This window comes from Danio aesculapii, chromosome 14, assembly GCF_903798145.1.
Source record: "Danio aesculapii chromosome 14, fDanAes4.1, whole genome shotgun sequence".
Lineage (NCBI taxonomy): Eukaryota > Metazoa > Chordata > Actinopteri > Cypriniformes > Danionidae > Danio > Danio aesculapii.
In genome coordinates, this window is record NC_079448.1 from 37931219 (window position 1) to 37954743 (window position 23525).

General features: G+C 35.9%; 1 protein-coding gene across 1 annotated transcript; it reads right to left on the bottom strand.

Moving 5' to 3' along the window:
- Positions 1-12231: 12231 nt before the first annotated feature.
- gask1b (golgi associated kinase 1B) lies at positions 12232-22271 on the bottom strand. Its single transcript, XM_056472670.1, has 4 exons — positions 21242-22271; positions 20015-20223; positions 19197-19423; positions 12232-15003 (listed from the first exon to the last, which is right to left on the bottom strand). Exons 1-4 carry the CDS (start codon positions 22035-22037, stop codon positions 14796-14798), a joined length of 1440 nt encoding a protein of 479 aa, XP_056328645.1. The 5' UTR covers positions 22038-22271; the 3' UTR covers positions 12232-14795.
- Positions 22272-23525: the final 1254 nt, after the last annotated feature.

The window sequence follows — 23525 nt, forward strand, 5'->3', positions numbered from 1 at the left end:
GGGTTAATTATTGTGATATGCTGATTGCAACAGAGAAATACTGGGATGTCTCTGTAGACTGATGGCATTTCATGCCGTTCAGCCTTATAATCTTAAAATGGGAGCAAAAATTACCTGCTAGAGAATAATTCAAATACTAGTTCTAAAGTGATGTTATTAGCAACAGTTTCTGCTGTTTGGACAGGTCAGTTGCAGATGTGAATGAATGGCAAAAGAAAATAGTTTCTCATACCAAAGGTTTTTTTTTCTTTCATTTTTTTATACACTATTATGCCGTCAAACTGTTGTATAAACGCAATATCACACTCGAGCCAATGCATACCTCCCACCAGTGCCAATATACAGCCATATCGCATTGCTTCATGGAATATACATATTATACAAATTTTGACTATATTTTGACATATGACATTTTATATACAGCTGAATTGTTTTTTTTTTTTATATTTCCCAACTTATGTTTAATAGAGAAAGGAATTTTTTACGGTATTTTCTATAATATTTTTTCTTCCAAAGAAAGTCTTATTTGTTTTATTTTAGCTAGAATAAAAGCAGTTTTTATTTTTTTAAACAACCATTTTAAGGCCAATATTATTAACCCCCTTAAGCTATTTTTGTCTACAGAACCACTGTTATTTGTCTAATTACCCTACCTTGCCTAGTTAACGTAATTAACCTGGTTAAGCCCTTAAAGTGCATTTTAAGCTAAATACTGTCTTGAAAAAATATATAGTAAAATATGATTCTGTCAACATGCCAAAGAAATCAGTTATTAGGAATTTGCCATTGCATTTAGAATTGTGTTGAAAAAAATCTCTCTATTAAAAAAATGATATAAAAGAATTAAACTTTAACAGGAGAGCTAATAATTCTGACTTCAACTGTACTGTACAGTTAAAATCCAAATATAAATTTACATGTCATGTATGTCAGTTGCATATATTTCTATATACTAAATAAATTTCAACGTGGAACACTGGTCAGTTTGACATTTTAGATCATTTAATATTCTCCAGCAGCTGTCTAAAGTCTTGATTTACATCCCATTTCAGTCCCAATCTGAGGTATAGCATAGGTTACAGCTCCCAAATAGACACCCTCCAAACATGACCTGCCTTCTCCTTTATGAGCTCGCTGAAACAACTCATAAATCAACTGTCACTACAATAAATAAATGTTGCGTGCATCTACACCACTCCTTACACAACATGTCTAGCTATATCAACAAGTCAATTAACCAGCAGCTAAATAAATACATCATCATCCTTGGATATAGAGACTGTGGTTGAACTCTACATAGTTATTATTACATCACGGCTATAGCAACACTAGTCATTACTTCAGGCTAAAATAGTAAAGAGTGTCCTCAAAAAATTTAAAAATAAAAGAGAGAGAGAGAGAGAGAGAGAGAGAGAGAGAGAGAGAGAGAGAGAGAGAGAAGAAAAATCCAATTACATTTTCTTTCGTGAACATGTTTGCGAAGTATAACTGGATCAAGAGAACATTTGAGGATGTCCAAAATTTCTTCAACTTATTTCGAGTTGGCTCCTAAAGTTCTCGTTTGTGTCATGCCTATATTTAGTGAAATGACACGGGCTCCTCTTAACTGTGTATAACTGTGTCTAACAGCAGCTCAGATGATTCAGATGCCGATGTGAGGCAGATTCACTGGCCAGCTTTTATATCTGGACATGTGAACAAGTGCAGTGTGTGCTGGTTCCCCCTAATCTGGTTCTCATGTGGGGTTTACCATTAACCCCTAGCACATGGGGACAGAGACGGCTTTAGCGAGAGCTTTTGAAAACATGCCAGTGACTATTCTCTCTCGAACACACTCCCATGCACAAAGACATGCACGCATAATAATCTCACACGAACAGCTTATTTTACTCTTTGTTCTATGTGCATTCCTGTCGGGCAGACAAAGGGAGCCACGATAGTGTGGCGGAGAATTTAAGAGAGAGACACAGATGGCGAGAGAAACCTTAAAGGGATAGTTCATAGTTCAACTAAAAATGTATATTGTAGTAAGCTTATATTTTATTTTTATTATTTCCCCGTGGAACAAAAACAGAGATTAAAGTTTTATTAAACTGACTAATACATTTAATTAAACATTTATATCTGATGTCATTTTACGCCAAAGATCTATTTTAATAGATGTGAGTCATGTGACAAAGGTGGATATGCAGTGAATTTTGATTTATGAGGATTCTCTTTCTGCCTGTTTGTCACTGTGTGCAGCTGTAGTTAATATTTTAGGTTCTAAAAATGTTCAGTTAACGTTCCCATAAACTTGTGTACAGTAACGTTAATGTTTTTTAATGTACTTAGAATGTTCAAAACATCATTTTTTTAGATGATGTATTAAAATTATGTTTGGTTATAATAATATTATTCAAAACATTTCATTATTTTTTCAGTCCCACATTATATGAATGTTCCAAAAATGTTTCCAATCAGTATTTTGAGAATGTTCAGTGACAACGTCCTAAAGACATCCCAAAAACATTTTCTATAATGTTTTTCTAACAACATTAAAAGAATATTTGAATGGTGTTACATGCTAAAATTGTTACTAATTTTAAGCACTTTTGAGGAAGGTTCTGAGAATGTTCCTGTTATTTGGGGTTGTATTAAGCCCCTTCAGAAACTTTTGTTTGTGGATCTGAAATTCAGTTATCAGATCAAAAATAGAGAACGATCTGGAAAAAAGTTTTCTAACAGTAGTAAAAAGTGAAAGTTTTTCTAACAAACAGGAGTAAAAGTAGTGTATATGTAGTGTGTGATAAAAGTTCCCAAATCACTTGTCAAACACTATTTAACTGGCAGCCAATCTTTCCAGTTTTACTGACCTTGAAAAATGTTGAGCCATGCTAAAGTGACTCAAACCCTCTGACAGCAGATTGTTCACACAATGGGATTCTTTTTAGCCAGAATAAAATAAATGAGTAATTCTAAATCCTTTGTTTCTAGACAATGTGGGTTCAAATTCTGCTCCTGGCTACTGTTCTAAATAGTTTATTTTCTAATTACACATACCTGAAACAGCTAGAGTAGGTCAATTTCTTGTCCATTTATCTGAGTAAGCACTTGGTGATGAGCATCAAACAATGATCAAGTCCATCACAATCATACCTGTTGAACATGTGAACACAATGACCAATCAGCGTTATTTAAGAACCTTTTTTTGGCAGGTAAAACAAAAACAAAAGGCAAAAAATAAAATAAAAAGTAAATAACAGGGTGTGAACGTGGTAAGATCTGAAAATGTGGTAAAGCTGCGAGGGCTTTTCTTTTTTTGGATTGCTTTTGAAAACACTGTCGGTTGGGTTTAGGGAAGGTGGTGATCGGGTCAATTGGTGCTTTTGAAAACACTATCGGTTGGGTTTAGGGGGTGGGTGGGGAAATTGGTCAGTCAGTCAGTCAAGAGCAGCCTCTGGTGGATTTATGAGAAAAGAAGAGCAGGCATGAAATGGCATTTGCAAGAGAAATTTGAGATCTGAAAAAGCGTACACAGTGGCAAAAAAATGTAGCTCCTGGGATATATTTTGCACTCTCCAGAAATGTGTAAAGAGGTACGTATCAATAATGAGCCTGGGTTGGAATTTAGTGTTAGAGTAAGGAACGGGGAGGTTTTTTTGTGAGAGAGAAAAGGAGTGTGTTTCTACAGGTGGTTTGTCAAGCCCACTCACCTGTGGGAAGTACACTTCCTAAATGCACAATGTTTTTTTTTCTTCTTTTTTTGATATGGAGTGATTGTAAAAATGTGTCTGGTGCAAACGTGCAAAAAAAAGAGACACATTTACTTTTTTAAAATCCTGTGGTAGAAACAGGTTTCAATATTAAGGTGAAACATTTAGGATTTTAACCCTTCTGTACTGTTGGGGATGTTTTCATTCTCTCTGGGGTGATTTTGAGTCTTAATTTGGCCATAACTATTTCTGTGTTTCAGCTAGCAGAATGATTTTGGTGACATAATTCTTTTTTGACAAATATTTTGAGAAAATGCATTGAATAGTTTAAAGAACTCAATGATACACTCTGGGCAAATTGACTACCCTTTTGTTATGTTGGGGATGAAAACATCCACGGAATTAAAGTGCTGTAGAAAGGCATCAGATAAATAATGTTTTTGCACAAATCTGTTAATCAACCTCAGTCCTCATTAAAACTACTACATGTTTAAAAAATTACAGGATTTTAAATCTTTATTTGCTAAATTTATAAATTATATCACTGATTTGGTAAAAAAAAAAAAAAAAAAGAAAAGAAATCACACTATGATGTATTTTCTATATAAAAATTATAAAAAATTGTGAACTGGATTTTTTTTTGACATTTATCATCATCCTGGACACGTGTAACAATATTCCCTTTTGATGCATTGTTTTTAATTGATTTTGATTTTTGTTTCCCTAACTTACTGTTGGTTGCTCTTTTTACTCTATTGATCTCCATTATAACCACATTTTTGATTACAAAACCATGACCCCATATAATCATGCATTTTTGATTGGTGGTGGTTTTCCCTGTTGGGAAGAGGTCAAATTTGTAATTTTTACTGTTGATCATCACTTGGCACCATTAACCCTTTAGATAGGACTGTGCAAAAGAGCTTAGTTTCTGGATTTTATTTGAAGTATAAAAACAAATTAAAGTGTGTGTCTGTGAGTGTGTGAGTGACCTTTGCGCACTTACTTTGATGTGTTTGAGAAAATCAAAATATGCATCTCAGCCCTCAGAACTTCTTAGAGTAAACATAAACAAAGACTGTATTTATGCAGCATCAAATGTGGTTATAATGGAAGTCAAAAACAGCCACCAACAGAAAATTAGCAAGAAAAAATGAAAATCTAATAATGCATCAAAGCCAATGTTGACTGTGATAAAATGCTAAAAATTCCAGTCCACAATTATTTGTTATAATGAAAATAGGTCATTTTGTGTGTGTTTTTACCAAATCAGTGACATCATTTGTGAATTTGGCAATTAAAGAGTTAAAATCCTGTAAATTTTTTTAACAATTCAGTAGTTTTGATCAAGACTGAGGTTGATTAACAGATTTATGCAAAAAAAAAAGTGAAAAAAATGTATCTGATGCACTGTACAGCAGTTTAGTTCAATGGATGTTTTCATCCTTAACATAACAAAAGGGTAGTCAATTTGAACAGTGCACAAGGGTTAATTTAAGGCAAACAATCCTATAACCAATGTGCTTATTTCAACTTTACTGAACTTGCATCTGAGTTTTTGCGGTCAGGAAAGAGTTAAATGGCTTGTATCCTACTGTTAGATCTGACAGCTGCACACAGTCCCCAAAGAGAGATTATTTTTGACAAACTAAATGGAACAACTGAAGGAAACCTGGCTGTCTGCCTCAGGCGTGTTCTGCTGTTTTTACACGCAGATAGCATCTTTCCAAGCTAAAAACCCATGACCAACATGCGTCTCACCAAACATTGACTGTGGCACAACTGAAGACCTCCTTTATCTCCTCACAAAATGCATTTTCAGGTTATGACATGCCCTGACATTTGATTCAATCTCCTTTATTTCGACCATCTGTTACATTCATCTCATTTTTGACTTCACAGAATAAGACTCATATCCCAGATGCGAAAATAAAGAGGGGGCTAATGGGCCTTGTTGCGTCTAGAGCTTTGTGTTTTTGTGCAGAGGTATGAGCTTTCAGTGCTGTGTTCTGACGCTTTCTACATGTCAAATTCAGGTTGTACAGCTGTCTGCATGCCAACCAGGTGGGATGGTTCTGGGGTAATGTTGTCATGGCAACAATGAAAAGAAAAAGAAGACAGGCAGTGAATAGCGGTGTAAAATCCCTTTCATATGCTAGAGAAATGGAGCAGGTCAACTGGTGCAAGCAAATGAGAGGAGGATTTAGGAAACAAAAATGTGAGATTATAGAATGGAAACAGCTGCGAGTCAACGTGAATGACAAGCGATGATGTTATTCTAAAAAAAAAAAAAGAAATAGATGTGCCAAGTATGGTTGTAGGGTTGTCATGATACCATCAATAAATTGCACACTGGGGTGGCATGGTGGCTCAGTGGTTATCATTGTCGCCTCATAGCAAGAAGGTTGCTAGTTTGAGTCTCAGCTGGGAGAGTTGGCATTTCTGTGTGGTATTTGCATGTTCTCCACATGTTTGTGTGGGTTTCCTCCAGGTGCTATGGTTTCCACCACACTCTCAGAAATAAAGGTACGCGAGCTGTCACTGGGGTGGTACCTTTTCAAAAAGTACAAATTTGTACCTAAAAGGTCCATTTTCATACCTCAAGAGTACATATTAGTACCTAAAAAGTACAAAAGTGTTCCCCTTAAAATTTGTAGGTACTAATATATACTTTTGAGGTACCAATATGGGTACCTCAAAAGGTACCACCCCAGTGACAGCTCGCGTACCTTTATTTCTGAGAGTGCACAGTCCTGGTGAATTGGATGAACCAAATTGGCTGTAGTGTATGTGTGTGAATGCAAGAGTGTATGGGTGTTTCCCAGTACTGGGTTGCGGCTGTAAGGGCATTTGCTGCTCGAATATGCTGGAATAGTTGGCGGTACATTCCCCTGTGGTGACCTCTGATAAATCAGAGACTAAGCCAAAGGAAAATGAATGAATGAATGAATGAATTCGCACACTATAATACTATAGCTCAAGTGTTCATTCATAATTCAAATCTACGTAATACACACACTTTCAGAAATATGTAAATCAGATGGACCGGATTTCCTCTGTAAATCTTTGCTGATGAGAATGATGGCTGCTACAAAATAAAATAAAATCTGTGTGTAAACTTAGCAAGGCAGCAATTGAGAAACAAACGCATCTACACTCAAAAAATGACTTTTGCTGCTTGATCAAACTACTTAAATAAAATGAGTTGAAAAAACAAAAGTCAAGTTGTTTTGGGACAACCTAATTGTATGTTGAATCCCCTTAAATTTGTAAAAATGATAAAGTTAACATGAAGGAAGCATTTTTTACAGTGTTACTTCAATTCTTTTGGTTTTCTACACACTGTAAAAAATTCCACATATTTTCTTCATGTTGTCCCAACACAAATCGATTACAGTAAGTTAATTTTAGAGGGTTGAACATAACACAATTAAGTTGTCCCCCAATAAAATCTTAAGAATTGTGTTGTTTCAATTCGTTTTTAAATAATTTACACTATTATTAAACTATAATTTACACACTGTATAAATGTAAAAAAACAACAACAAAAAAAAGAATTGATTAATCCGCAAACACAGAACTGCCCCCTAATGTTCTCACTTGGTTATTTTTTGAAACGATTTAAGAACATACTAAGACACCAAAAACTTAACCTTCTTAGATTGTTGCTTGGAGAATTGAAAGAGAAACAACTAAAGGAGAATCAGCTGTAAAAGAGCACATTTTCAACACTCATCTGACTTAGAGGTATGGTTATATTTATGTAAAATACCATACAGAGAGCGTAATGGATGTGCCTTCTCTTGGTCCCCAGAATGTTCCAGGAATTTTAACTGTAGTAGAATTTGATAGCTGGGAATGTTATAAAATTTGAATATAGAAATTAGAAATTAACAAAAAGTGGGAGGCTAAAACTCCAGAATGTGGGAGCAAGTCTTAATTAATGAGTTAATGAATTGTCAATTCTATTTATTTGTTCAAAATGGCTGATTTATTCATTTTTGTTTAAAACACAGATCATTCAAAAACGTATCAACACTGTGTCACTCAAAGTAGAAAAAAGAAAATAAAAGAGCTTTTTAAATATGCCTCACTTACAAAACAAAATGCTGCTATTTAAATGTGCTGAAGAAAATAGGAAAATGAAAACAGTGGCTAAAAAGGCAGCTATGAAAATTATGTCTATGTTTCTGGCTGTAATAGTTACAAATGAATGAAAGAATGAAATGACTTGGAAAAGCCTTTTGAGTTAATGAGATGCTCAGCCATTTTTCATAAATCAGATTAAGTTCACAAGCTATAGATTATAGATTAAATATAGATTAAATAAAGAGGGAGATTCAAACACAGGCTCATTGTTAATACGTACCCCTGTCTACATTTCTGGAGAGCGCAAATTATGTAGCCAGAGGTGCGTATGGCTGCATTTCATCTTTAAAACGAACGCTATAGGGAAGTATTATGCTGCCGCCAGCTTCTGTTACTTTTCACGCTGCCAGCTGACCGCTTACCTTCATGTGGACGGGTTAATCGCTGTTACCAGTTTGCCCAGTGGCTCGCCATGTATGTCGGCGGACTTTGACCGCGATGACAGGGTTTGAATCTGGTGAAGAACGGTTCTGGAAAGCAGGTAAAACAAAAGCCAAAAAATAAAATAAACAAGTAAATAACATGGTTAGAATGTGGTAAGATCTAAAAACTAAGGTCAGGCAGTCACGAGGGATTTTCTGTCTCTGGATTGCTTTTGAAAACACTGTTGGTTGGCTTTAGGAAAGTGGGTAAACAGGTCAATCGGTGCTTTTAAAAACATTCGCGGTGAGGTTTAGAGAAGGTGGGTGGGTGGTTCGGTCGGTCAGTCAGTTGACAGTGGCCTCTGGTGGATTTACACAAGAAGCAAATTTTAAATCTGATAAAGCATACACAGTGGCCTCTGGTGGATTCGCGAAAACAAAAACTGCAAAAAACATACCTACTGGCACTCTCTAGAAATGTAGACATGGGTACATATCCATAATGAGCCTGGGTTGGAATAATGGCTCATTTGACAGAGGGGAAAAGGGTAGAACTGGTATAAAAGTGTCATTGTTTGGATAAAGTAGTTTTAAAACAGCACAATGGAAGGAAAGAAAGAGTAATAGTGTCCCACTGTGACACAGGATGGCAAATATGTAACTTCGCTGAATGTATTACACTGTTTTGAAACTTGACTGAAGGAACAGACAGGAAGTGATTAGACTGGAATCACTGTGTCAACCCAAAGGAATTTCAATACACTTCAGACATTAAAATAAAATGAGGTCATATGCAAAACGAGCTCTCAAAAGATGCTTCTTTCCATTCCTATTATGGTATACTGCATTCGATATGACGCAAACAACAGGTCCCCTGTGGATTTACAGCAAAACAAAAAAAAAACCTGTATCCAAATATATGCACTAATGGATTTAACATTCTACGTGTTCGAGGATGGAAAATGACACTGTACTATTATGGAAGGTGAACATGATGACTTATTGGAAGTGTGTGCATCCCATTTAGATGAGCAGAGGTGATTCGACAGTTTCTAAACAACCCAATTTTTGTCTGGCAAAGAGTGTGGCAAGACACAGCAAGTCCACTGTGCAAACCAGATACTTCTGAAATGTATTCTGGCCGGTGCTGAGAAACATTAAGTATTTTTCACACTCATAAAAGGGCCCTTGTGTGAGCATATTTCTGTGGGTATGTCTGTTCAGAAGGGGTCATTTTAGTTTCTGAAAACTGACTGGCTGGTTGACTGGCAAAGTGAAACGCTAGGATGAGGAACAGAAAAGCCTCAGCTGCACTCTCAAACTCAAGTATTCCTGCATGAAATGAACATAAAAGCTGTTTCAGGGACTACAGTCAAAGAAATAATGTAAGGCTCAAAGTACTTTAAACCATTTCCAAGACAATCACGTGACAAGCAAGCAGCACTACTGAAGATTCATTGATTTTCCTTCAGCTTATGGCCCATTTCCACTGAGTGGTACAGTATGGTACAGTACGCGTCACCTTTATCAGGCTTGCGTTTCCACTGCCAAAAAGCTACTAATGTACCCACTTATACACATAAATACTTGTGTATAAATGTTCATTACTAACCTTTCAATGAATAATGATTTGATTAGCTGCAGATTAATGATAGGGTGTAATAGTCTACTGTAACGTCTGAAATTATATAAACTAAATAAACAAATGCAATATATATGAACACATACAGCCCCTTACAGTCTCCGATATGTTACCAATAACAGAAAAACTACACACAGCATACATTTAGTCCTTATTTGGGTTAAAAAACAACACACAACATATAGCCTACAGTCATTGCAAAACCTCTTATTCATATTTTTAATCTTCACCACCACATGTAACCTCTTATTAGAGTAATTCCATCATTCCGTGTTCATAACAGTCCAAAAGGTAATGATAATAGTTAAATATGTCATGTTTTAAATTGCTTTTCCTTTGGTTCTTCACACGTCACTCTCACGTTTGTCCGTTTCTAAAAGGATTGGATGTCAGACACACTTCAATAATCACACGCACGTTATTATCATCAGCTTAAAAAGTTCATTATTTCAAATATAGACGTGCGGCTCGCTCACGCTTTAGACAGCCTTGTAAACAACTATGGGGCACAGGGTAGATTCTGCTCTTCTTCTTGGCTTTGTGGCTGTTCAACAGGACAACACCAAGGTTTTCTCGCGTCAACCATGGCTTGTTGTTATATGTATATATTATTATTACGGTGTTATGTCTTTGCTGTGTATTTAAAAATGTCGCCCATCCAATAGCTTTCAGCTGCGAGTCTTGCTTCGCCTTTTGGTACCCTTTCGTTGTGCGAGGTACCCTTCTGAAAGGGTACCCAAAAAGTGGTACAGTACGGTTCGCTTTTTTGGTAACTTTTGACAGCGGAAATGGCCGTAAAAACCGTACCAGACTGGACCACTCAGTGGAAACGGGCCATTAGTCCCTTTATTCTTTAGAGGTTGCCACAGCAGAATGAACTGGTAAATTATCCAGCACATGTTTTACACAGCGGATGCCCTTCCAGCTGCAACCCAGTACTGGAAAACATCCATACACACTCATTCACACATACACTAAAGCCGCATGTCTTTGGACTGTGGTGGAAACCAGAGCACCCAGGCGAACATGGGAGAACATGCAAACTCCACACGAAAATGCCAACTGACCTAGCTGGGACTTGAACCAGCAATCTTCTTGCTGTGAGTTGATAATGCTAACCACTGAGCCACCATGTCGTCCACTAAAGATTCATGTCAAATTTAGGTGATTTTGCAGTGGACAGGAACACTTTTATTCAAATCTTTTTTTTTTACAGATATGAAAAACATTGTACAAAAATAAACACTTATCAGAAGATACTGAATACGGCTAGTCGAAAGAAGATTCATATCTTTACGGTCATAAACAGAAGTGCAAAATTACCAGATTTAACAGTGACACTCTGGATTGTTGTCTCGGTTTAAAACAGTAGATAATACAATTTGCAGAATGAATCCTAAACTGCTGTTATAAAATGAACTGACTTAAACTACGTACTGAGATGAACATATTTTGATAGTAAAAACAAAATGAAAAGTATTGTTGTATTGTAAGTATTGTTTATGGAAGAGTACAAACACTGACTTGTAACTAAAGGTGTTTTAAACAATTGAACCTTTTGCAAAACCCTGTTCCACATGTCTGTGTCCGACAAGCTTTCAGTATCAGGAATGGCGCTCCCCTATTTGTGCACTCCCCAGGTAAACAGTGAATAATTAATGAATAAATACATTCCTGGAAAAAAATGACAGACTGATTGCAGACAGAAGAAGATATAAAGTTCTGCAATATGCACATAAGAGATATATTCACAATGTGAGAGCAAAATGAAAAAAAATATATTGAAGATGTTAATAAAATACAATTAATGGGAAAAGTAATAAATAATTTAAATAATTCTAGTTAACTTCAGGCCGCAACCGTATCTGATCTAGCAACAACCATAGAACTGACGTATTATATCCGCCATCATCAAGTGATCTACCCATGTCAATTGCGTCATTAAACTCTTATTTATGAATTCTCTCGCAGTGCATCATGGGATAGCGTAGCATCCATCAGATGTCATCCATCAGACAATTCAGAATCTTGCTATAAGTAGTAGGTCCTCTGGGGACTTCTCGCATATTGTTTTTGAATTCTATAAATTCGGACACACTACTCAGCTCGCATACTGATTTTAGTGTACTATATAGTTTGGAAGTATGACATTTTGGATACAGCTTTTTTACTGTGGGTACAGCCATCGGAATCTTTTTGGCTCAAGACTTCTGGTCTTATTCACTTCCATTGATTTTTAGATGTTAAAAACAAAAAAATGACGTTTGCTGTTTGTTCAAACTACTTATTTAAAAATAACTAAAGCAACACAGTTCTTGAAGGGTTTTTTTTTTTTTTTTGGGGGGGGGGGTTGTTGGGCAACTTTATTACTTTATGTTCAATGCACTTCAATTTGTAAAAAACTAATAAGTTAACTTAATTCCTTCATGTAGCCTGAACACAAATTGATTGTGTAGAATCCAGCATTTTTTACAGCATATGTCAAAAACGTATATTTTATTATTGTATTATTCTACTTTTTATGAATAGATTTATGTTTAATAACACACTTGTTTTTAGAGTTTGACCGTGTTTATTATTCCTAGTCATTTCTCTCATAGGAAACTGAATCGGAAGTTCGAAAACAATCACAAAAACGAGCGCACTTCCGGATACACATTAAGGCCAGTAGCCTTTATGGGTACCTACTGTATGCATTGCAAGTCCCATACAAACACGTTTACACCTTTTTTATGTTAATTGTCAATGCTACTCTACTGAAATGCCTGTCGGACAAAATGCCTGAAATTGACCCTTCGCTAAGCCACACTCAAAAACCGCCATCCAAAAATCGTGGCTTAGCTACGTGCAGGGGCTCTGTCAAGCTTTCGAGCAAGGGAAACAGGACAAAAAAAATGTTGTGTGCATATGGATTGTGCAAATCTGACACCCGGTATCCTAAAAGTTTGGGCGGGATGGTGGAATTTTTTTCCTTTTCAAAACCAAAAACCCAAGAGGAGAAATCCCAGCGTGGATCAAGCTGTGTGAGTGGCGCTAAAGGAGCGGAGTTAAGTTGGTTTTGTTTTGATAGTCCTGACACATTCAGTGATAGACCGATGGCAATAACTCACACACCTCTTACCCCAAACAGATCTAAACCGTGTTTACTACAAAAAATACAAAGCAGGTTATGTTTCCCAGCTGTCTTTTTCTTTTTTCCGCTCAATATTATGAGGTATATTATGGGCATTATAGGTCATAATGGCATGAGTTATTGATCCGGAAAATACGAAACTGCGAATCTGTTGCTAACTTTACTGAACTTCATATTTCCATCTGTTTTGAGCTACGAATATTTGAAATTACAAATCAACAGAACAAAACAGAGATGTGATCACAAACTGAGCACTTGCAATCAATATACTTTACCAGCAGCTGTTTTTCAGTCATTTATAAAGAGCACACAAACATACTGACAAGTAATAGGTAACTAACTGTACATTGTTATGATGCTAATATTCAACACAAATCCATCAATTTCCCCTTTCTGGCTGCTCTTTCTATGAATAAACTATGTAAAAGCTCTGTCCATGCGTGTTTCCTCATCGGTTAGTAACGCTATATTTCATTGCACAACAATAGTCTATCAGGCTTTCTGGCTAAAAATAGAGAAATCCCGGTTTAATTAGTTGTTGTTAGATTATTTTTAAATGTCACCTCTTCTGCTGTGCATGAACTAAGCTGTTGAATGGTTAGCGTATGAGGCGGCTAGGCTAAGCTAGCTTCAATTTTGATTGAATTATTCTCTATTCGGTTGCCTATTATGTCGTGAATATACCCCTGTAACGCATACTGCAGTCCTTTTTTGTCTGGCTTTCTCAGATATCTCACCTGTTCGCCAAAAATGACATTATATCCCTGGCAATGTCTGACACCAGTGCATACACATTGTAAAAGCCATGTCAGGCAGAAAGCTTGACAGGCGTAGCAACAGTAACTAAGAAGGGCGGGGCTTAGCGAAGGGTCAATTGACAGAGGCACAGAATATTGGTATTTTGATTGGCTGGATGGCCTGTCAATCAAACTGTCAGGTGAAGGGTTTATTGAGCCACCCTCTCTGTAAAAATGTTCTTTTGAATGCACATTTTGGGATTTGACAAAATACATATTAAAAAATAAAAATAAAATAAAATAAAAATAAAAAAAGCTGGATGGAAATGTCAAGATGTGCATTACATTTTTTTTCAAAAAGACAAAAACTATGATGGATAGTTTCCGAGTGATCAAATAATAATAATAGAAAAATATCATTGCACTCAACAGATTTGATAACTGAACTAATAATCTCAAATTTTGTCATTCTGTAATGCCTGAACCAAACCTGGTTAAGTGACTTTGCAAAACTGACTCACAACATTGTGTTTTCCCCAAGGATGACAGTTAAAGTGATAGTTCAGCCAAAAAGAACATTTTGTCATCATTTACTCACCCTCTACTCGTTCCAAAGCTTGAGTTTCGTTCTTCTGTCAAACACAAAGAAAGATATACTTAAAAATGTTTGAAAAAAATCAAACGGACATGGAAAAAGAGATGGAAAATGTGAATTGTACTGCATGTTGGAGAACCTAATAGTTGTGTAAACAAAAATAAAAAAACAGCGTTTGTGTTGCTCAACTTTAGGCTTGCTAGTGGACATGATTTTTGACAGCAGAGGTGGTCAAATGAAAAGGCTAAGTGTGGTGGAAGTTACGAAACAGATCCTATCACTTACAGCACCTTTAACCTGAGGAATGTCAATGGCAAAAATGACCCCTTAACTCCATCTTAAACTGGAAACTACTTACAACACCACACACATTTCTGTATTGCAGAGAGTTGCGACCGAAAGAGTTTCACTTTATCATGCCTTTACTGGAAATCGAAAGGTTGGTGATTCGTCTTACACATTGAAAACTGAAGCCTCGTCTGTCAAGAGTTCATAGGTACTACTTTAATCCCATGGGCATTGATGTACGTGAGCAAGACTTTAGCTCTTCTCTCAATTACGTCAATGAGTTTTTCAATGCCTTGCCGTCCGCCCTGACTGTCCCAGTACTGCTGGTCCAGAAACAGCGATTGCAGGAGCTTTTCTCTGAGACGCTGAGACCTCAACACAAACACACACTGATCCGGTAGCCTGAAAGGAGAAAAATATTAAAAGCATATGAGCATATACTCTAAGATTATTAAAGCAAACATATTAATATTGAACTGTATACATTATAATTTATACCTTAATGTATACCCCCAAACCAAATTGTATTGGTAACTTACATATTATGTCATAGCCAGCTGTAATACCAATAATGTGCCAGCTGCTATACTCAAACACAGCAATGGCCCATCGTTTGCCCTGATTTATGTTATGTGCACAAGTGAGCTTGCGTTCCCAGAGGTATCACATTAGCAGCAGAATCCCTTGCTCAGACAGCACGTGTCAGATTGTTGGCGTGTGTCTTTGCTTACGTCTTCAGTGCTGTTGTGGACGTGTTGGCTTACCGATGGCCAAACTTGTGGCCTCACTGATATTAATTCTTAGTTGCATTTACAAAACACCTCAGTATGAACAAAAAAAGATGACAACAAACTAAATATCATTTTGTTTAACCTTCTGGGGTCTGAGGGTGTTTTGGGGGCCTGAAGAAGTTCTGACATGCCCTGACATTTGTGCTTTTTCAAGTTGCTTCTAAACATAAGTGGCTAAACCACTGTAAACAGCACAAACTGGGCTACAATAAAATATTAGCAAGATATTTGTTTATGATTAAGTTTTTGAGAAAGACATCCCAGCAGGCGCAGGACATCAACATGATGTAAGATTGACGTTGTACCCCAACAACGTGGGATGTTGCATTTTGTTTGTGAATGAAAATAAGGTTTACGTCAGGCCGACGTTAATGTCCAATGTTGGACAGATGTTGCATTTATGTTACATTTATGTTACTTTCCAACGCAACCTAAAAACAACAAAATATTAAAGTCTAATGACGTTACAGCTTGACGTTGTATGAATGTTACCAATATGACGTATATCAGATGTTGAATTTTGGTTGCCATACCTGACGAATAAATGTAAGTATTGGACATCAATGACGTTGGTTTAAGATGTTGGCTCGATGTTGGATTTTGGTCACTTTACAATACAACCTAAAATCAATATAACTGTATATATATATATATATATATATATATATATATATATATATATATATATATATATATATATATATATATATATATATATATATATATATATATATATATATAATTGAAGTCAGAATTTTTAGCCCCCCTGAATTATTAGCATCCTGTTTATTTTTTTCCCCAATTTCTGTTTAACGGAGAGATTTTTTCCAACACATTTTTAAACATAATAGTTTTAATAACACATTTCTAATAACTGATTTATTTTATCTTTGCCGTGATGACAGTAAATATTATTTGGCTAGATATATTTCAAGACACTTCTATAGAGCTTAAAGTGACATTTAAAGGCTTAACTAGGTTAATTAGGTTAACTAGGCAAGTTATTGTATAAAGATGGATTGTTCTGTAGACTATCGAAAAACAATATAGCTTAAAGGGACTAATAATTTTGACCTTAAATGTTTTTTTTTATGTAACTGCTTTTATTCTATCCAAATTAAAACAAATAAGACTTTCTCCAGATTAAAAAATACTATCAGACATACTGTGAAAATTTCCTTGCTCTATTAAACATCATTTAGGAAATATTTATTTTTAAAAAAAATAATAAAATTAAAAAAAAAAATCAAAGGGAGGCTAATAATTCTGACTTCAACTGTATATACATATGTATATAGATTAAAATTTTCAGTAAAAAGACACATTTCAGACACATTATCAGTAAAAAGAGTCTATGCGCGGATGGGTGAACTACCATTACTAATGGAGTGATACTAATGGAGTGATTCACACCTGACAAGACAAAGGTCTGCATAAGGAGCCATACAGCTAAGAGGATACTGAAGGAGAGAGCAGGGGGACAAAATAAGTTTAAAAGTTTTCTGTTTTTGGTTTATTGAGAATATATTTAGCTATCACATAAAATAACGTAAGATTCACTTGTTAGTGCAGTTAACCAATTTATTAGAGACAATCAAAGCTGACATTTTAGCATCAAATAACATTTAACCACTTTGATTCTACAGTATCTGCCTTCTGTGGTTTTTAGTTTCTTTACATTCCATATGGCAAAAATGGTCACAATGTAAACAAATTGTCAAAGAATAACAATGCTGATACCTAACAAAAAATGTCAGACAGAGTTCTGGATATTGAAGGTGATGATTTGTCATTTCATCTATGTTTTTAGTTTAAGATGTTTACTAGACATCCAAATATAAAAGCTAAATGTGGACTGTCATTGAAAATCTAACAGATGTACTGTATAGTCCAAGTCAGACTAGTCATCAAAAAGACAGTAATAAATAAATACACATGTGAAGTCTGTCTAATTTGTGTGTTTGACTAGTGTCAATGGTATTTCTGGACTACTGGCCATCTATTAGATTTTCACTGACAGCCCAAATGTAGCCTTGTTTTGGTTAAAATGTCTATGTTTAGATGTCTATTAGACACAAAACACAAAATAGTTTGGTGTGGTTATTAAATTCTGACATTCTGTGGCAATTTGCAATTTTATAAAAAAACAAAACAAAACTAAAACTAAAAACAAAAACTGGGGACTCAATTCTCTGAGGTCATGTTTGAGTTTTCAGTTAACTAGTTTCTTTACAATAATAACTACAAAAAAAACAGAAAAACAAGTACAGATATCTGTAAATAACCTGTCTTTAAAAAAACATTGTGTAGCATCTTTGCAAAATCATATAGAAAATTACACATGGTTACGTTGCAATTCTTGACATATTACAAAGTACAATTGAAAGATCACTTGGTCATAGTTGAAATCTAATGGCCTACTCTAAAATTGACATCTATGTTTTAGCAATATAATTTAGATTAGAATTGGAATGATTACTATGAATTTTCTATGGCTGGGCAAACTTGAATAAATAAATATGTAAATAAACATAAATACCTGAATAAACACAAACCTGGTCTGATATTTTGTCGTTTCATCAATTTTCCTTTGACTTAGTCTCTTATAAATAAGGGGTCGCCACAGCGGAATGAACCACCAACAATTCTGGCTTATGTTTTACACAGCGAATGCCCTTCCAGCCACAACCCAATACTGGGAAACACCCATACACACTCGCATTCACACATGCACTCATACACTACGGTAAACTTAGTCCATCCAATACACCTATAGCGCATGACTTTGGATTGTAGGGGAAACCGGAGATCCCAGAGGAAACCCACACGAACACGGGGAGAACATGCAAAATCCATACAGAAAAGCCAACTTACCCAACCGGGACTCAAACCAGATTACTTCTTGCTATTAAGCGACAATGCTAACCACTTAGCCCCTCATTTCATTCAATTATATCTTAATTGTGAGACAAATGCTAAAATAGGTTTTGCCTCATGTTCACATGTAATAATATGAGAATAAATACATACTGTAATTGTAGAATAAAGAAAATGCTATCTTTTTATTACCTTCGGTGACCGATTTGAAAACCAGTGAACTTTTTCAAACCTATATGTGAAAAAATGCATTTACACAATGAAATCCACAGCAGTGCTGCAATTCTGTAGATTTGAATCTAGCATTGCTTTTATTTAGCTAAGCATTCACAGAGATCTTCTATTAGTCTTCTGTGATATTCAGGTCAGATTTCACCAAAATTTAAATCTTACCTGAGTGAAATACTTCGCCTTAAACATGAATGTATCAAAACTTGCATGAACTTGTGAATCCTGTTTTTTGCACGTTTATGCGTATGATTGAAAACACATATAGTGTGGGTGTATGACCACCCAAATAAAAGGTATGTATGCCCAAAAACACACTATTGCCCAATTTCCTACTAGAATGACTGCATCTCATGATGAATATGACCAAACCTTTAGGGTATGCATACAGTCCACATACCAATCTTTCATTAATGTATTTTGAAATACTATTATTGCATTACTCGATTTCTCACCGCGTGTCTCATGGAAAAAGTTAACCGAAATTTTTAAATATCCATATCTCTTATTTAAAACGAGAACAAAGACATTTTTAGCACTTAAGTTTTACCATAAAAAGGCAGGCACTGGGCAAGGATGTATATTTCAAGAGTAACTGTGATTTCTGTCAAATAGAGTATCACTTGAAAAACTTTTGTTGAAAAAAGGAAAAATAAAGTAAAACACTTTGGCTTAACGTAGTGTGCTTTTTTTACTCACTCTTTGATGCCCTCTAGTAGCCTGAAGTCCAGATTGTCCTCATCTCGGTCGAAGTAGCCCTTGTTGTTGAAGAAGACCAGGTGGTGTGGGTCATGTCTGCGGTGGATTATGTGTGTTAGCTCTATACTGTCCTTGTTTTTACATTCCTCATGGTGACCTAGCTCAACACAGGTGTCTTCTGGACGGGGCTTGAATCCACAGCAGTTTTTATCAAGCCGTTCATAGATCTGAGAAGAAACACAATCTTCATTATTTGTTTGTTTTATGGTTATGGTCATTTTAGGGGTTTTTATGCACCTGTCAGTTTAAGAGATTTTTTTTTTCAGTCTAATGGAAAGGAAACATATACGGAAATACACTTTTAAGTGTTTCTTTTGTCAGACTTTATCGATTTGTGTCTGTATACAATATATATTTGTATATTCTGTTTTATCAAAGGACACCTTCCCATATCTTAAACAGTAGAGAAAGGTTGTAGATTTATTTCCCAATGGAAAAAAACACAAACACCTGATTTATTATATATATATATATTCTCCTGCACTTCAAAATTTGGACATTTCCTTTTACAGAGGAATATACTCACACAAGTTCATCATACAGATTACCAAAGGTTTATAAAAACCCAAGACTCAATCAATAAATCAATTATTCAATCAATCAATATTAAACAAGAATTTTAAACCTGACTTCATCCAGTTTTCAGATATTTTGTGCTAATAATATATTCAATAAAAAGGTAAATAAATCAATTAGTTGTTTTTTTAGTTTGCTTTTTACCCTAGAATTGCCTTAATCATGAATGGATGGATAAGTACCTGCAGGAGGAAATCAAAGACTACAAGCTTGCTCCATTCGTGGTGGTGTATGCTGCTGCAGCCCCACTCTGGTTTGGGTGTGACGCCACGATGCCAGCACTTGTGTTTGAGAGAGGTTTGATATGAGCCCCAGTTCAGTTTCTCAGAGGGTTGATCTGCTACCGGGCCTAGAGAAGGATCCCACAAAACCACCGGACAAGGCTGTCCATCTGAAACATGATGCATACAGTGCATCACAGTCATGTTCTCTTAATGGCTCAAGACAGCACTTAAATCTGTACACAATCAAAGTACTTGATACATTTAAAAGCCAGAGAAAAGTTACAGCATTAGACACAAGTAATGGTATTCTCAGAGAAGTTAAAGCAGTGGTTCACAAAATATGCCAAAACAAGGTTAATTAATTGAATATATTATTATTGTTGTTTTTTTATGATCATAGAAGACAATCTATATTTCATAACAGCTAATGATCGATTGAAACGAATATTTGAAGAAAATACACACACAGGCTTAATATTTTGTTAAAATTCAATTACTTTGATTACAATTACAATGACAAAAATACTCAAATAAAATGTGACTAAATAAAATGTGACTAAATAAAACACTTTTGGGTCATAGACATCTAAGTCTATAAATCAATAATAAGTAAAATGCATGTATATTGAAGAAAAAATGTAAATAAAAACATAATATTTAAAAGCTATACAAGTATAAAATGATCTAACATATAAAATAATGATATTAAGTATAAAAATGCCATATTTGTACACTGTAAAACCCAAAAAGTTAAGGTAACTCAAACCATTTAAGTTCAAAAACTAATCCTAATGAGTACTGTAAACGTAATCCATTTGAGTAAATGAAGCAATTTGAGCACAGTAAAACACAATAAATAATGAGAACTCAAACCAACTGAGTACTGTAAAACTCAACAAGTTAAGGCAACTCAAACTGTTTAAGGAAACAAATTGCTACAAACCATTTGAGTTAAAAAAAAAAACTAATCTATATACGAGTAGCTACGGTGAACTTACTCCATTAAGTTAAAGTAATGAGTTATCTAATTAACTCATTAGCTTCAAAACTGAATTCAAAACTCTTTTCAAATGAGTAGAATTAACTTTCAGTAAATTTTGAGTTAACTACACTCATTTGATAATGTTGACTGTTGGGTTTTACAGCGTACAAAAAACGACACACAAATGTGTGTAATATCAATACCTCCAAGAGAGTGGAATCTCCTGCTGACAGCTGGCAAGGTTCTGTTCAGTCCCAGGATCCTGTCCAGATGAAAGGCGAACACTTCACTCATGTCCACGGGTCGCTTGACAACACCGCAACATTCGGTGGCATTGTCGCTACGATTCGTCGCACTTTTAAACAAAATCAAAGAAGAAAATCCGCGATGTGCAACTTCGTCAATTTGCGTAATTTTGCTATCCGCTAGAAAGCGCATGGCGGTGATGTCCTTACTGCTGAACCACGGAGGAGCTCTTGTACTGTAAATCCTGATGGATGAATAATCATCGTCCCTGCCATTAAACTCAGAATATGGCAGTCGTCCGACAGCGGTGTTTGTGATTTGCCTCTCGCTCTTTTCTCGGTCCGGTACGCCATCCTGCTGTTTCACTTTAACTTTCTTTTTCCGGAGTTTGGGTCGCACTGTGCCCCTGATGATGGCCGGTTTGTGCCGCTTGGATTTGAGCGTTATATACACCACATTAACTCTGGTCGGGCTCACGGATTCATTCACCTCCCCATCGGCGAGGCCCTGGTTAGTTTTACTCCGAGAATAAACGCTATTTCCAGTCCACAGTTCCGGGCGTTTATCTTGACGATTGGACGTGTGACTAACATGAACAGTGAAAAACAGATAACCAAAGCACACCACGGCTACAATCAAGTACTTCCTAACTGCGGAATAACTCCTACAACAGTTGCAGACTTTCAGAAACGATGCGGACAAGTAAATCAAAGTGTCCCCGACATCTCCAGCGCGAGTCGAACGCGTATCCATTGGTACGAGTGTGTGCGCATGATTAAGTCGTTTTTCCTTTATCCACGTTGGAGTAATAGCGTTGGTTTTGGGTACATATTAATGGTGCCCATGAGCTCCAAGATGATCCTCTCGCGCAGGAGCTCCAGGATGAATGGATATAGCAGTCCCGATCCCGGATCAGCTGACACAACAACAGTCCCAAACTCACAAGAATGCCGCCTGTCCTCCTTACGCCCCATCCGCAACGCAAGCCAGAGACTAAACATTATGAAGTCATATTTACAAGATATAAAAGTTACACTGTATATTCCTGTGCAGTTACAGTATGAGAGAGGAAACTTAAATAAATAACCTGATCTGTGGGCTGGTCTAATTATAATTTAGGGCATTTTCAGACAACTTTATAGACATCTAGTCTTCCATAATAAAACTTTAACATAAAAAACCCTGCATTCTACAAAATGTTTCATTATAATAAAAAATGCTCAAGAATTGATAGAGAATAATAAAAGTATAATTGGAAAAACGTTCTTTAGGGACCAACAATGGTTTTTCTGCAACATGAATGAAAAAAATGACTTCATTTGGAACTTAATATTGGTTCAAGCCTCAGCTGGGTCAGTAGGCATTTCTATGTGGAGTTTGCATGTCCTAATCGTGTTGGCGTGGGTTTCCTCTGGGTGCTCCAGTTTTCCCCACTAGTCCAAAAACACGCATTATAGGTGAATTGGGTAAGCTAAATTGTCTATAGTGTATGTGTGTGAATGAGTATGCTGGATAAGTTGGCAGTTCATTCTGCTGTGACGAACCCAGATTAATAAAGGGACTAAGCGAAAAGAGAATGAATGAATTGGAACTTTTTATTTTTTATGGATAAGAGTTTCTGACCAAAGTATGACACTTTTAGCTAGTCAGACACATTAATAGTGAGTTTACATGACCATTATGCGCTAATAGCTCTGCCCACCAACCCACTCTCATTTCACATGCATTTGAAAAATGTTAAAAAGATCCCCGTTCACACAGATCCATGGAAATGCAAGGCAAGCAATAGGCCCCTTTGAGTATGAATCTCCACACAAACTGAACACATATACCTTTCCACAGAGTTTAGACCCTCAAAACCCAGCAAACCATTATTAAAGAAAACTTTTGAAAGTTGTAAAAATGTGATTTGCCACATTAACATGGTGCGTTTTTATTAGAACCATAAATATTATAACTAGAAATATTACATTTTGCTTCCCCGTTTAATCAAATTTCTGTTTGAGATCTCCAAACCAGAACATCACCTGCAGCTAAAGCACGTTAGCCAATGAGTGCAAGTTACCAACACCACTGCAAGCAAACCATTTTTATTCACCCCTTAAACCCAGATTTTATTGGTGCAAACAAAACTACAATGTACCTGGCTAATATAGCTAACTGGCTTCACGATACAGGCCCCAGGAGGAAGAAGCCTGTGCGCACCTGCCTGTAAACAATATTGTTTTGACATGTCCTTTA

Excerpts from the sequence above, each read along its gene's own strand:
- gask1b (XM_056472670.1), bottom strand. The coding sequence starts at position 22,037 with ATGGATACGCGTTCGACTCGCGCTGGAGATGTCGGGGACACTTTGATT. Across the intron at positions 20,224-21,241 it reads GAGATTCCACTCTCTTGGAG|ATGGACAGCCTTGTCCGGTG; the intron begins GTATTGATATTA and ends ATCATGTTTCAG. Across the intron at positions 19,424-20,014 it reads TCTTTGATTTCCTCCTGCAG|ATCTATGAACGGCTTGATAA; the intron begins GTACTTATCCAT and ends GTTTCTTCTCAG.